The 16,528-nt window shown below is 38.8% G+C and overlaps 1 protein-coding gene across 4 annotated transcripts in view; it reads right to left on the bottom strand.

The window, feature by feature from the left end:
- AFF2 (ALF transcription elongation factor 2) overlaps positions 1-16,528 on the bottom strand; it is a 495,721-nt gene that overhangs the window by 148,825 nt on the left and 330,368 nt on the right. For 2 of the 4 annotated variants that reach the window (XM_010349738.2, XM_074392139.1), the window contains exons 5-7: positions 4,074-4,160; positions 1,077-1,113; positions 345-378 (exon numbers count right to left, since the gene is read on the bottom strand). In XM_010349738.2, the coding sequence (XP_010348040.1) occupies positions 345-378; positions 1,077-1,113; positions 4,074-4,160 (158 nt within the window). The remainder of the gene's footprint in view (positions 1-344; positions 379-1,076; positions 1,114-4,073; positions 4,161-16,528) is intronic. The other 2 variants (XM_010349740.2, XM_010349739.2) reach the window with 1 other exon arrangement.

Raw genomic sequence — 16,528 nt, forward strand, 5'->3', positions numbered from 1 at the left:
AGCTTTCTATGAGGAAATGGTCCCTCACAAGATGCCCTTTATGCTGGTGTATTAATCTCAAACTTCTCAGGCTCCAGAACTGTGGCAAATAAATTTCTGTTGTTTATAAGGCATGTTGTTTACGGTATTTTGTTAAAGCAGTCCAAGCAGACTAAGACAATGACAAATCTGATTCTCCCTACACCCCAACCAAACTACATATTGTTATGAGTCAAGGTTCATAGTTCCAAGGTGCAGAGGAAAGAACAAAATTAGCTCAACACTAAGGCACTGTTTCCTTGACAAATATCCCCCAAAAGGCCTGATTTGGAAATCCAACCACTCACGATTTGAAAGATACTGACTTTGTAGAAGCTCTGGTGGTTGGGTCATTCCACTCTGAAAACAAAAGATATAAACAATTACTGTTCATGTTTCTACTGTCAAATGATTATTCTGAATTAAATTAATCTCCAAACATGTAATCCCCCAAGTTACCTTCTTGTGATAAGTAATAGATAAAAAAAAAAAAGGAACCAATTAGATCTATCATGGAAATAAAAGTCATTATGTTAAGTGAAAAAGGCCAAGTACAGACAGACAAACTTTGCATCTTCTTACTTCTTTTTTTCTTTTTTCTATTTTTCTTTTTATTTTTTTGCGATTGAGTCTCGCTCTGTTGCCCAGGCTGGAGTATAGTGATGTGATCTCGGCTCACTGCAACCTCTGCCTCCCAGGTTCAAGTAATTCTCCTGCCTCAGCCTCCCGAGTAGCTGGGACTACAGGTGTGCACCACCATGCCCAGCTAATTTTAGTATTTTTAGTACAGATGGGGGTTTCATTATGTTGGCTGGGCTAATCTCGAACTCGTGACCTCGTGATCTGCCAGCCTTGGCCTCCCAAAGTGCTGGGATTACAGGCGTGAGCCACCTTGCCCGGCCTCACTTACTTCTGAGAGCTAAAAATTAACAATTAAAATAACTTTTTGTTATTATTGTTCTTTCATGTTTTAATGATTTTGAGTAGGAAAAAGGAAAAAGTGAGGGAGCAGAGGACATGGATGTTTGGACTAAGAAGGATTTTTCAAAACCACTTACTTTGTAAGGTGAATCCTGGGGTCAGATGCTGCGATTCCTATAAGGAAGAACATATATGATACAAACATTAGTTAAATGACACAAGGAGAATAGCAGTATATTAATCATTGCTGAAGATATAGTTGACTAATGTTTGCAAATAGGAAACTGCTGTTAACAATTCCATTAATTAGGCTTCTGTCTATAGTTCTATTTGAAGGATAAATACTTGCCAGCCAAACATGCTGCAACATGATCATAACTGCCATTTAATCAAAATTATAAGTAAGACGTGTATCTATTTGGAACTGTGTGTAACATGGGAACAAATGACCCATATGTGTGAAATTAAAGTGTTTAATTTCTCACTTAGCTGGAAAACGATGTCTCTAAAAGAGTAAAGAGGGCTTGAGTCAAACAATCGTGTTTGTTTTAAAACCGTAAACAAGATCATAATTAATAGATTTGCTCAGTTTTTCCCTTTTATAGAAACAGATCCAACTTTCTATGACACATTGCACAGATGTACCTCATTTTGTATATAAGAATTGTTCTTAAAACTGCATTGCAAGTCTGTCGAAGTACAGTAAGCAATGTCAAATGTTGGTGGACTGTGTTATTTAAAGGAAGTTAAATTTGATTTGAAAGTCACGCTATACACAATTCATTCACTGTTTTGAGAAATTCAGATTTGCACCTACTGCCTTGCTGGGAGTCTGGCACACCTGTGTGGATACTGACAAAACTTGAAGGCAGAAGCATTACAGTAATGTTCAGGGCACACATGGCACCGTATGGATGGAAGAGAAACAGTACAAACCACAAGGCAGGTATTCCAAAACTGGAGACAAGGAATTCAAGTAAATACAAGAATTAGTTCTATCAATCATTGTTCCAAGTAATCTATTTATTAAGCCTAATGTTGACTCTCTGTAAATGAACTAGGCTCACAGTATTCTTTATGTTTTATAAAAAATAAGGAAGAACTATAACACTTTGCTTTAATCAAAAGTGAAATTTCCAGTGTATTTACTATGGTTCTGTTGCTCAAGAGATTTGTCTTCTGGCAAGATCACCACTCCAGAAGACTACCACAAACTCATTAAGAGGCAGAAAAGACCTCTTAGAGAAAGAGCTGTCTGTCACAAAGCCCATATAGTTTGCTGCTCAGGCGCTTCTGTGATCTTCCTGATAGAGAATTGTCTTTTGACAAAGGACTCTAAAATGCTAGACTACTTGATTCCCACTAATTTGCAAATCACAGGTGGCAAGGAAGGGGAAACACTTCTAGAGGCACAGGCGCTGAGAAAATTGACAGGTGAAAACCAATAGCAAAGGAGTCCACAAAAAATGATGACATGAGGCACATGGTACCATTATATGTGTTGCTTGTTATTTACAACGTACTTTTCTTTCAAACCAACATTTTGGCAGGAATCAAATGAAAAAGGAGTGAGTATATAGACTTCTTGCTTTCACCATTTTAGCCCACTTGCTTCTACCTTTATTATGGGGTTGATGGTAACACAGACAATTGACAGAAAATGCAAATTGTGCCTGATTCTAAATTGTGCACTTACTACAAAAGCCCATTTAAACAACAGTTCTATTGTATACACTTGTAAATGTCAAAATTGCAACTTGCACAAATTATCTCCAAAATTGGAGAACCCAGCTGAAAACATTGCAATTGCTGTCCAAGCGTTGGACCTGAACTGGATGGAGAGCTCCCTTTGCTGGAGATGCTAGGGAGGACAGTAAGTCACAGAAGTCTAAAGAGGGTGAGTGGGAATGCAAAAAGGAATAGCATACACCCATACAGGGAGAGTGAGTTCACTGTTCATTTAGTTCTGACCTCTTTCATAGGTGAAGGAAGATCATTAATCAAGATTTGGACCAGTGTTATTGTCAAAATCATTACCCTAAAACCCAAGGGTTTCTCCTTTGGGTGTTTGTCCTTCTACAAATAAAGTCCAAACTCTGTCAGGTGGTATCTGAGGCACTTTCCAAAGATGCACCTACTTGCCCAGGTTTCCTCTCTTTCCACCCTTCATCACACAAATTTTAATTCTGTCACTTGAGACCTTATATCACCATGCATTACAGTATGATCCCTCATCTCCCATGACCTGGCTCACACTAGTCTTCTGCATGCCATATTCTTCTCTTGGGCCCTTCTTCACCCATCAGCATCTTAATTATCCTCTAAATGCTGCCACATCAGTGGTGAGCACTTCTTCAACTCCCCAGGGAAGTGTTAGATATACTCTGAGTCTTATCTTCTCTATAAAGACACTTACTACATTGTTTTGTGATCTATGTGATAACATGTTAGAGGATTTTTCTTCACCCCTAACTTTAACTCCATTGTATATTCTCAGCAAATTATTTCTGAATAAATGGATGGAAGGAAGAAAGGAATGGGTGAAGAAAGGAAGACATTATATATATTTTTAAAGCATGTTAGAATAGCCATGTCTATGCATTTTAAAAACTGCCGGCAATGAAGCAAATCTTACTGGGAGAAAGTAAATAAAAATATTATTAAACATTTAACAATAGAACTGTAGAAGAAAAAGCTCTGTCAATGTGATGTAGTGTTTTGCAAAGATCCATCTTCTTGTGAGCAAGAACTGGAAAGTGATAAAAATGAAAATCAGTTCATTAAAGAATACAGGTTTTGTAACTTTAAAATCTTGAATGTTGTTGTTCCATCATTTATTTGATATTTCTTAAGGGATGAGTCCTTCAATTTCTGATTCATCCGTTTTAGGTACAGTGACTTGGACAATACCCTATGGAGTAAGATATGCATGCCAGTATCTGTGTGTATATTATCTTAAAGATTCACTTTCAATAAAAATGATCTTCATATTGCTATATTGAAGGGTGAGAGAGAGTGTGTCTAGATTTTATGGTACTAGAAGACCAAGGCCATTTCTGTCACTGAGAATACAGTTCGAAGACTGGTATAATTAAAATAACACAAAGAAAAATGCAGGAAGGAGGAGAACTGACCTGTCCTGGGATGGAAAATGTGTTCTGCTCAGAGTGTCCAGCAGTATGCATGGCAGTGAGAGGAGTAGGCCAGGAATGGGTCATCTCCTGATGGGGAAAAATAAAGCAACTTTGTTTCAGGGCACATAGAAAATCAAGCCCTTTCTTGGCAGTAAACAGAGTAGGTCCTTTAAATTTACTAACTTAATTTACTCTTTCGTTTTTAGAAGGAGTCTTGCTCTGTCACCCAGACTAGAGTGCAGTGGTGCAAGCTAGGCTCACTATAATCTCTGCTTCCCTGCAACCTCCGCCTCCCAGGTTCAACCAATTCTCCTGCCTCAGCCTCCCGTGTAGCTGGGATTAGAGGTACCCACCACCGTGCCCAGCTAATTTTTGTATTTTTAGTACAGATGGGGTTTTAGCATCTTGGCCAGGCCAAGGTAATCCACCTGCCTCAGCCTCCCAAAGTGCTGGGATTACAGGTGTGAGCCACCATGCCCGGCCAATTGACTTAAATTTTAAGGTGATTTTAAAGTCATTTGGACCATCCAGCAGATGCTCTTCCTTGTTGTGAGCTAAAAACTTGTCACCCAGGAACTTCTACCTATAGATTGTACTTTGGAGCTGCACAGAATGCATCTCCTCCTTCTTTTGAATGACAAGATTTCAGCTGTTGGAAGATGGTAATTTATCTATCTGTTCACCAGGCTGAGACATTCTCAGCTTCTTCAGTCATTTATTGGGAACCTTCAACTTTTCTTCTAATGCTCAATTTCCATACTCTTGTCACTATCTTTGGGGCTTCCAGGAGGAATTCCAGATTGCCTGGGGCACTTCTAACTCATGGTGTCCTATTCCAGTTGTGATCTGTCAGCTCAAGGGAGGACAGTACTGTCACTGCCTTCTGATACTCATCTTCTCTTGATACAGTCCAACCATTAGTGACACATGATGCACATATTGTGGGTTTTCCAATGCAAAGATGAAGCAGCTGAGAAGAATTCTTTCTCATTCACAGAGAAGACTGTTATGTGATTTGTAGCTCGGTTTCACAAAGCCACACACACAGACAGTGTATTTGTGAGTTCAAGTCTCAAAACAGGAAAAGCCCCTGAGGCTCCCACCCTCTGTTATCAGCAGCTCTTTCAGATACTCAGTTTGGAAAAAAACAAAAACAAAAAACAAAAAAACAAATACTGAGTTTGGAAGAGGTGCTGTTCAAATCTTACTTGAGTCTGAGGGCACGTGGCCAATATGCTTTACCCTAAGAACAAAGATAATTAAATCACATGCTCAGAATCCCAGCAACAGAAAGATGATAAGTTTTGTGAAGAAGGCGGGAGTCAGTATGTGTTGGAGTCATCATTTTCATATATAAACATTAAGTATTAAACAAAAGTCATGACAGAAATAAAGGAGGGATTTGGGGAGGGATGAAGGGATTCAAGTTTATGGAAGTCTTTTTAAATGAGTAAGTTTCATAATACTTGTTTTTTTCCAGTCTTCATAAGTAACATAATTAGTCATTTCAAAGATAATAGAACTCTCAAGTAGCACTAAAACAAGGTGTTTTTTCCTTCTATAATTACCCAGTTCAAAAAGAGTCTTTGATGTATGAAGAGCTGTAATGCAAAGAGATACTTCACAGATTCATTCACAGTGGCACTGCTGAAGCAGAATTTGTAAGTATTATTCTGACAAAGATGGAATTTTACGTAGCACTATTTAAAAAGGAGGAGGAAAGTATATTAAAAATGCATACACAGTTTAGAGGAGATGCTTAACCTACTTAAGAGATAGACTACTTCCAAGTGTTTCTGAGTTGTGCATTTGTAGCCAATTGATAACATTTATGACAAATCCTACTTATGTATTCATCAAAACTGCCCCCAAATTATCTCTATGTGACAACAGTTTAAAGCTGAATTCTAATTATTATGAGTTTTTAAAATCCTCAATGATGTCTTTTAAAATTTAGATTTTTTTTCTGATTAAGGCTCATTTCCAAAATAGATCATTCAAAATATATAGCTTGGGATGGGGGAGATGTTGGTATAAGGATACAAAGTTTCATTTTGAAGGAGTAAGTTCTGGAGATCCATTGTATAACATGGTGACTATAGTTATTAATAGTAATAATGTACTGTATACTTGAAAATTGCTGAGAGATTTTAAATATTCCCACCATAAACAAGTATGTGAGGTGATGAATATGTTAATTAACTTCATTTAATCCACAATGTATGTACATATCAAAACATCCTGTTTTACCCTGTAAGTATATATGATTTTTGTCAAAATATACTTATTTCAAAATAAATAAAATATAGTTCATATTTAGTTAGAGCCAAAAAACAGCAAGCCTCTGCCTGAAAAAGGAGTGTTGTCTGTTTTCAGAAACTACTGGATATGCCTAAGTTGATTAGAGGCTTAGTTTTATCCGGTTTCACCAGTGATTTTAGAGGTGTACCTCTGGGTTTATTAAAAGGTGTTTCAGACACAGGGAAAAATAAAGTTACTTCTCAAAGGTGTAGCTTTTCCCTTAGATTTCCGTATTTACTCTGAGGCAGAATCTGATTATCTTGAATTACGAGTGGTGCATACTGCCCTGTTGGCCAATCCACATGAAACTGTACAAACTTTTGCATTTTCAATTACAACTGATTTCAAACTGTATTTGAAACAGTTTCAAACAGTATTTGGAACTGTGAAATTTCATGAAACAGCACACTGAGTCCATGTTACTGATGATGCATTTAATTACAGTAGCAGGATGTAGTTAAAGGAATATAATTTCCTGAAAGAATATATTCTGCAAAAGACTTTGGAGCAAGCTCTTTCACTTCTCAAAATGAGTCAGACTTGTAAAGTGCGGCACACTCACAGCAGATATTCCATTGTTATCCTTTTCATTAACACTTGAATATTAATACATTTTCTGTTCTTGCTGTTCCTAAGATAAGAACACCTATGCATTATTTCCCAACTTTACTAATCCTTCACCCAGTAATCAGGTAGGGATGAGCCCCTGCTCCCAAAATGTTGCTACAGCTTTTACCAATAGGATCCAATGATGAGTACCTGTACACAATACCAAGAATCACTCCTCTTTTAACAAAAATAAGTTGACACACAAACACACACACACACACACACACACACACACACACACACACACTTGAGATTAGTCCGAACTTCCACAAAGAAGCGCTACTTCATGTTTGGGATCCTTTGATCCTTTGAGAGAGAGAGAGAGAGAAGGAATTCATATTCCCAATGGGCAACTGAGGAAATGGGGGTTCCACAAGTTGAGGTCACTTACACACAGCCTTACATTTAGTAGTAAGTAAAGGTTGGCTACTGGTGCAAGAGTGCATACTCTTTCCACTATAAGAAATATGTCTCCCACTTTGTAAGACTGACTAACATGGATAATAAAAAAAAAAAGACTAAGGAATACTGTTTAATCTTTTAGTATTTGGCAAATAATAGGTTTCATAAGTGGTAGAGCATTCTACATAATTTCTAATAATAAGAAGACACTTATATTAATATGATATGAAGACCCCAGAGTCAAACCCCACAAAATCACAAAAGGTTCAATTTCCACCATATTATCTATACCATAGCTCATGGCTAGGACTCAAAACAAATCCAGAACCACTTTCAGGTATCCTCGCTTTGCCTAATTTAGACACAAAAGCTTGGTATGTGACAGGCGAAAGGGCAGAAGACAGTCTGTGTTCCAGGCTTTGCTAATCTGAAATGGATTCTGTACTCACCTAACATACAGCTACCTGAATTGCTGTTATCTCAAGTAACTCATATGTTGTCACAAGCCTTACGTTATTCACCTTTGCATCTCTCCTCCTTAGTGTGTAGTCTTTCTGTACCAAAAACTAAACAGGCAGGGATTAGCCTCACACCCTTTTCACAGATGAGGAATTGAAGCACAAAGAGGTAAAGTGACTTGTCCAAGGTCATACAGCAAATGGCAGCTCTGTTTGGTGGATTCTTTGCATTTGTTATAGTAATTTTTAATGTGTAGCCATTATAAGCCAGTCACTGGGACACAGAAATGATAAAGTCAAGTACCTCTCTTTGAAGAGCTCACTGCCTGACAAGCAAATCACCTTGAGAGGGGAATGAGCAAAGATGCAGAGAACAAGGTAGTGGGGAAAGTCACCAGAAGTGAGAGGACCAGTGTGTGTGGGCACACATGTGTGTGTGAGTGTGTGTGTATTCCTTTTAGGGGCTATCATTATACCTGGCATATAGCAGCTGTTCAAATAATGTGTTTGGGTTAAGCATAAATATTAAGGTACTTACCGTAAAAGAGCTCAAACTGAAGAGATGATTAGGGCAATTTTTCAAATGGCCACTTTAATGAAGGCAAATGATGATGATAGTTCACATATTTCATTGATGTTGTTACAGTCAGAAAGAGCCCCCAAAGCAACCTGGACTAAGTATTAAGATAGGGAGAGCTTAATTCAAGTCTAGCTCTGCAAAAAGCTATCTAGGCAGCTCTGGTCAAGTTGCTTCTCTGCTCTGGGCCTCAGCTTTCCTGCTTATAACATGTGGCCTTTGCTTGGATGGCCTCTAGTGCTTCCAGTTAGGACTGTTCATCTCTGATTCTATGTGTTCTGTCTACTGCAGGGGCTTGACATAAGGAAAAGCAAATTAATAAGTCTGCAAGGGCTCTGGAAACCATATAGTATTGTACACATTCAAAGCTCATTGCTACCAGCCCAACAGGTATGGCTGTACATTGCCAGTATAAGCCTGCATGCCTTGGCTCAGCAACCAGGCAGCTTGGGATCTGCCCAAAGCTCAAGATGCGGCTTGCATACACCTTTCTCCCTTCCCTCTACTGAAATACCAAGAACGTAATAAACACAATTTTGAAAGTATTCACAAATTATTGTGATTAAGAATAGATGGGAACAGCTGAGTGGCTCAAATAAAAATATGGTTGAATAGAAGAATACATCTGCAAAATCGGTTCAAGTTTATTAATATTTTCACAGGGAATCAGAAGTACATAACTGACGAGTCATGGTAACTGAGTCATGATAATTAACCTTGGTCTCTGATTTCCATTGGAGGGGCCCTCCCTTCCTTGTTCCCTTCATCCCTCTCTCCTTCCTTCCTTTTTTTCTTTTCTTTCTTTCTTTTCTTTTTTAGTTTTGTTTTCCAGATAGCATACTCCCAAGAAGCATCCTACTGAGTAGCTTTACAAGCCATCACAGACTAAGGATGAAGAAACATCAGCATCTTTCCTTCTCCAAAACTAAAGTAAACCTGAAAACGTTTAATCCACATGTCCCATGTATGTGAATGAGGCCTTCTTATTAGACTGTTGAATCTGTTTCTTTATCTAAAGACCCTCATGCATTTACAAAAACAGATCCGTGTGTGTGTGGGGTGGGGGGCAGCGTTAATGACTCACCAGAAAACCTAATTTGTTTGAATGAATGAATTAGGACCTTTGTATCCATGGTTCCTGACAGTTCTGTGAGGAGCCAGAAATGGAGGAATGAAGCAGCTGAACACCAGATTGTGAGGGAATAAGGCAACAGGGCCCTTAGGATGCAGAGAAAGGGCGGTCCTGGGGCTAGAGTTCAGGAGAGCAGCAATCAAATCCTTCCTTGGCCCTCAATCTGCTATCAATTGCTAACCAGCCTGTAGGACATTCTGCTTCTCCCTGATAGGAGAGCAAAGCCAGGCAGGGGCATTAGCACCCTTATCTGTAGCAGCAGTGGGGCTGTTAATAGGAAATGGACAACAATAGCAGGAGTAGGGTTATGATGGGCCCATGGAGGGAGCTACACATTTGTAAAAGGATTCACAGGCTGGATGTGATCTGCACAGGCTGCTGTTCCCCATGTGGTGTACCAGAGTGTAGTCACACTGCTGTGCAGCCTGTACAGACACAGGAATTTGCCTGCTTCTCTGCTATTGCCCCTCAGGCAGGCTTCTGAAGGACAGGGGCCCTTTGCCCAGGGTCAGGGAGCTTGGCTGTTCCAAATGAAATTCCCCTTGGAAGGAAGTAGGGCATGTGGGAAGTGCTGCTGATTTTTTTCCTCTCTGAGCCCTCTCAGAGTGCTCTCCTAGATGTCCCATCTCAGTGGGGGTATGGGAATACTGCAGTATCTCTAAGGGACAGCTACCAGAATGGTAACAGATTGGAACGCTCATCTCATATATACATACACATTAAAGAAACAGGGAAAGTTTAGTCCACAGAAAAGGGAGAGTGAGGAGTGTCTTTAAATCCATGAAAGGCTTTCATGTGAAAGAGATTTGAGACTGCTTTGTGGACCAAGAGGTTAAGACTGGCTGTATAAGTAAAGTTGTCAGGGGACCAATTTTAGCTCAAACTAAGAATTTCCAATCATGTGAACTTTCCAACCATGGAGCCTACTGCCTTAGAAAGCAGTGAGCAGTTCGTCTCTGAAGGTGAAATGGCCTCTTCCTATAACAGTGAAAAGGGATTCCTAAAAGATGGTGGAGTGGGGATTGTGAACCAACTGCACTGCTTTACCTAATCAGATAATTATATACTTTATCTCTGTAAAGTCAGATACATATGAGAAAATGCAATACTAAATCTGGAGCAGTTGTTTTGCATGACATATAAACACAGCTGACTAAATTGGCTAAGGAAAGTTATCATTCTCCCAGGAATAGGGGTGGGGGGAACACGCTGAGGGGAGCCTATTGTTTCACAGTGAGACAGCTAACAGCCCAATTTGTCTGATTGTTTGCTCAGCTCTTAGAAAGTCTAACAACAGTGGAACCACAGACTTTCCTGGGCTTGATCACTAACCATTCCTGCCAAGCTTCTCTAGTGGTCAAAACTCTGTTCCATTCAATTGAATGAATATTCCTCTGTTTGGAATGCTGTCAAGACTGTCTCCTGAGATTGCTCCTCTAATTTCCATGCAAGTGCTCATAGAGAGGAAGTGTAAAACCAACTGTTAAGTTAAACATAACTTCTCAATCATGGCATAACAATGGGTCAACACAAAATGCAATTCTCTTAAAAGTTTCTAACAATAACTTATTATTTCAATGGTGTGGTATAAAAACCCTGGCAATGTTTCTTCAAATAAATAATTGAATTCTTTATTCAAACTGTTTAGTGCTGGCAGTTGTTTAAGGGAATCTGGACATTTTCTTCTTCGGACCCAGGACTGTACATGCAAAAAGTTCAGCTCACATTGGCTGCCTTCATCCTGGCAGCCCCCAAACCAGGGTTCCATTTAAAAAGAGCCCTAATTATAATGTACAATTGGGAAGTACAGTGATCAGTATTCTGAATCTCCACTGTGCACTCAATCAGGCAATCAATCAAGCTATCTTCTTGCCATTGTCAGATGCAATCAATTCCATTTAACCCACTAAATACAACAGGAACATATATGACCATGTGCAGGACTTATTCTTGCACCTTTTTTTTGGCCAAGTTACTTCTTGGGCATTCTACATTCAGACACTGCAAAGAAAGGTCTCCAAAGGTAACTACAGGGGAACAGAACGCTATACTATAGTGATATACTGGACAGAATTCGACCAGACTTTTAGTTAGGCAAAAGGTTTCAGCAGCAGCAACCTGAGGCCACAGCCCATCTAACTAAACGGATTTGACTCCCTAAACACATGAATGCCTTGTCAATTTTAATCTTTATTATGGCCTTCGTCTCTGTGTAAAATATGTTGAACCAGTCAGAATAGAAGACCAGACACCTCACTAGGAAATGTTATCAGATTGAACACACTGAATTGTTTGCCTTGTTCAATACAGGCAAAATTAACACAAGTTCAAAGGTTAGAAATGTAAGAAGTGGCCACTGAGAAACTGTTTTGCAAAGAGCAGTAGCAAAAAGGGAATCAAGATAGAGGGCTTTTGCTAAGTGGTCCAGTTCAGGTATCTCAGGGTTCAGAAGTTTCTTGGGGGCCAGTTCTAAACATTTCTAACCCTTGAAATGGTTTCTTACACTCTTTTTTTTTTTTAAAAAAAATTCCACTTGAGAGCTTTATTATCATAACTTAAAACAATAATTATGTATATTTTTCTTTTTTTATACTTTAAGTTCTGGGGTACACGTGCAGATCATGCAGGATTGTTACGGAGGTATACACATGATGAAGCTGTTTCTTACATTCTTAAAAAGAGGCTAATTTTGACACCAGATAATTGTAACTCCTTTCAAAAGTTATTTTTAACTGCCACTACTGACTTTCTAGCTTTTCTGTTTCAAATTATTTTCCCATCAACTACATCCAACAACCATCACTTAAAATATACTAATTTGAGATAATTCGCTAGGCTTTCATAATACTACAGCCATAATTTTTTATTCTTTCAAAGTCACTTCACAAGATGGAATGGCATGCTATATCCTCACAGCATGAGATGTTTCTCAGTGGTTACCTTCCAATTTGCTCCTTTAGCACCAGCTCAGGCAAACCAATGTAATAAAACTCACACACTTTCATTAGCTTCTCCTCCAGCACCATATCTAATAATCTATATTTAATTTCATTCAATCAGAAAACATTTATTGAGTGTCTACTCCCTGCAAGGCATCTATCAGCCAGGAAGCTAGACTAGGTCCAGGTACAGGGTCTGGTGGTACTCTAGGTAACTAGAGTATTCATAATTGGAATGAGAGTAAAGTAATAACAATTACCAGTTACCATTCAATGTAGAATTAAAATAACCCTATCAGAATTGATTTTTTTCTATTTTTTAAAGAGAATAATGTACAATTTGTTAACACGCTTCAGAAATTACCAAAAAGATTTGTTGATTTCACATTGTTGGAGAAACACGTTGTCGATGCGTCAACACAGCAGTCCTTTAGAAAGCAAGCTTATGCTATAAGTGAAAGGTACCAGAGAATGACAACTCTAGGCAAAGGTGGGCAGGAGGATACATTTTACACAATCCTCAGTTTAAGCCTTTTCAAAGAATTACACAAGGCGTTAGTATTCCATTTCTAAGGGCTGCTATAGCTTTTTGAACATGATAACTCTCTTGTAGTTTACACCTACCACATTAAGAAAAATGTAATTCGGAGTTCATGACAACTGCTTTTAGAAGGGACAAAGGCTCAATTGCTGGGGAATAAAGAAGTAATATCTATTAAAGAAACCTCCAGTGAACAACTTGTCTATAAGCTTTGCTCTCTCATTATTCCTGAGCTCAGTAAACGTAAGGTACCAGGCCACTAACACAACTGAAACTCCATCCAATATGATTTACATGGAATTGTCTTTCCTCTGAAACAGCTATTTCAATCTTAGAATCACAGCACGGGAGGATGAAAGAGAAATGGTTTGTCCCATTCACATGAAATTAACTAACAAATCTATCACAAGATATCAGACTAACTACTGAACACAGGCCCTCTCTACAGCCCCCCACACCAGACACCCATCAATAAAAATAAAAATAAACCAACAGAGGTATCAAATTCTTTGCAGTAGCCCAAATTTAAAAACATAAAAACCACTACTAAGTCACAGTGAAATTGATTCAGAAAGCCCCCTCCAAGTATTCCAAGCCCCTAATAGTTTGAGTATTTCTGAATGCCTGGAGAGTCACTCATCTCCCCAGATTCGTTTTTCTCTGCAATTCCTCCAAATAATGGAAAATAAATAGCATCTATATTCCATATTAACAATGGCAAAAATGCAGCACAAGTGAGAGGCATATCTTTTTCTAAAAGGATATTTGATGAAGAAGGAGAATATTCTAAACTCACACTGGGGGCCAGTGGTATGTACAAAAATGTGGCCCCATAGGCGTGCTATAAAGCTTCAATCCTGAGTGAAACCCAGGAAAGCAGGTCCCTCTGTGCCCCGGTGTAAATAGCCACTTGTCAGTATAAGGCACAAGTAGCTATTGATTCATATGTGGAAGATATTGTATACTAAGTATTTGTTAAACATCAATCCAATCTAATTATTGGATTTTACTACAGTCTTATTTTTTAAAAAAATTAAAAGGCAACAATCACACAGGGAGACTATTATAAAAGTTTATTTCATTAATAGTTTCCCATTGGCATCTTTTAGGGCATCCACATTTGTACTTCAAAACATTTACAAACCATAAGGAAGGGGTGCATCGCAACTACCCCCACCCTTCCTTGCAAGCTTCCCTAATATCCCTCCGAGAATCAACTGCCCATAAATGTCTCCAAATCCTCTTTAAACTTCTTTTTTTGGCCTAAAATATCTCCTGGGGTAACCAGATCAATACTTCTACTCCTGGCTATACATTTAGCAAAGCACCAAATAGAAGATTCAAAGGGAACAATGTCAAATCTTTACCTAGGAAGGTTCTGGTGTGCAAGTGAAACATTGGTCTTGAAGTAAATAAGCAGCTCAAGGAGAACTGTACTCTATCCTCAACACACACATAAACCTGGATCTCTCAGACCTGGGATTCCAACCGTTACTTGTAATCAATTTGTAACTCTGGTCCGAAAGCCAGTTGCCAACCAGTGGTTTCATACTCGGCTCTACTCACATCTCTTTTTCCAATGCCGCAGCCTGTTACCCTCCTACTCCCACTGCCACCACTGCCTCCTGCTCATATAGTTTTCTCTCCTTCAGTTGTATTAAAGATGGAAAGAAATTTGCAAAATTATTAAAAAAAAAAAAAAAAAACCCGATCACAGATTTGCAAACCATCCACAGAGGCTGTTATACAGCTGACAAAAACCAACCTGGCAGGGTCCTGGGCTAATTAAACAAATTTGACAATCTGAAAAGCTGCAATGTGCCTTATGAACTATGGAGTGGTCAAAAATGAAAAAAAAAATCCACTCTACTAAAGACAGGAAAGGAGCTTACATACTTAATATTAAAGAAAATCACAGGGGCCATCTAAACTGCTTGGCCAAATCAGATAAAGAGTTTGTGAAGGGTTGAAATATGAAATTCAAAGTTATACTTTGAAAATATTTGGAATTTCTGAACAACAAAAAGAGTCACAATAACAATCCGATAGGAGCTTGTATGTATTTAGGGGTTAGAATTCACTGTTTCATTTATGTAACCACATTTAATCCATTGAAGAATACAGAGAAGTAGTTTTTATTGTTCTCATTTCACAGGTCAGATAAGTGAGTTTTGGAGACAGTATCATACAGCTCAAGGACCTCTGCCCAGGTGTCTGGCTTTGAGCTCTAGGTTTTGGGCACCACCATGCTCTGTAGGACGGGTTTTCTAAAAGGGAACACTCCAATCGTGTAACGGGAACAAGGCTCCTTCACCTTTCTGGATGACCATTATATTTTGGTGGTTATAAGAACTACTTTATCATCATTTTCTCTCTCTCTCCTCTCTCTCTCTCTCTCTCTCTCTCTCCATGGAAAAGCTGAAGAGTGCAGTAAAGAGTGAGAGAGGAAGAGAGAGAGAGAGAGAGAGAGAGAGAGAGAGAGAGAGAGAGAGAGAGGAAGCAAATATGAATCAAGTCTTGGGTTTTTATAGTACAATTTCTCTCCTAAAAGGGCCATTCAAGGGTCTGATGTACCCTCTTATTTCCAGAGCCTAGGTATGAAAGTATTATCAATCTTATTGAACATAGGGAAAGACACTTTGCCTGAGACCTGAATTAGAAATATATGGGTCCACGCATTGCCCAACAAACCAGGTGTATGCCTGAAATGTCTCTACTTTTCTCTATTTTATGGGAATACTTGCTTTATCTCTTTCTACCTACTTAGCCTTATTTTTTGTTCCATCTTATATAGTAGGGGCACTGCTCAGAACTAGAGTAAAATTTGATCAATGTATTGTAAATAAGCCTCAGGAAGAAATAAATTGGTCAGATATGCTTTAAACACAGTCTAGAATACACAGTCTAGAAGGTAAAACAAGATTTGGTTTGATTTCCTGATAAAACTCAGCATAAAAACCTAGAGCAAATCTGAAGAGATAATCTGGGGCTGTTCTATTCACTGTATCTTTCTACAGTGATGGAAATGTTGAGTTTTGTGTTGTCCAATATGGCAAACACTGGCCATATGTTGCTAATGAGAACTTGAAATGGATGAGGAACTGAACTTTTGTTAAAATTTAATTAATTTAAATTCAAATAACCAGCCACATGTGGTTGGTGTTTCTGTACTGGAGAGTGCAAAAAATTCAACACTTTACAGATGGAGAACCTGAAGCACACCATGATTAAGAGACTAGCCGAGGGTCACATAATAAAGTAGTGGTAGGATCAGAACTAGCTCTGAGGTCTCTTTCCAGTCCAGTGTCACTGGCACATTGCTTTTATCTTAATTCCAGTTCTTTCAAAGGCTGATGCTGCATGGTCTCCACTCTAACAGACCAGGCTCTGACGACATCAGGGTGGATTTTCCAGGTATCAAACCTGCCATTCACTTTTGCATCAAAAGCACTAGGGGTGTGAGAATGGGCTGGGGCTCCTGGATTAAAGAGCAGTG

The sequence above is a fragment of the Saimiri boliviensis genome, chromosome X, assembly GCF_048565385.1.
Source record: "Saimiri boliviensis isolate mSaiBol1 chromosome X, mSaiBol1.pri, whole genome shotgun sequence".
NCBI classification, from domain to species: domain Eukaryota; kingdom Metazoa; phylum Chordata; class Mammalia; order Primates; family Cebidae; genus Saimiri; species Saimiri boliviensis.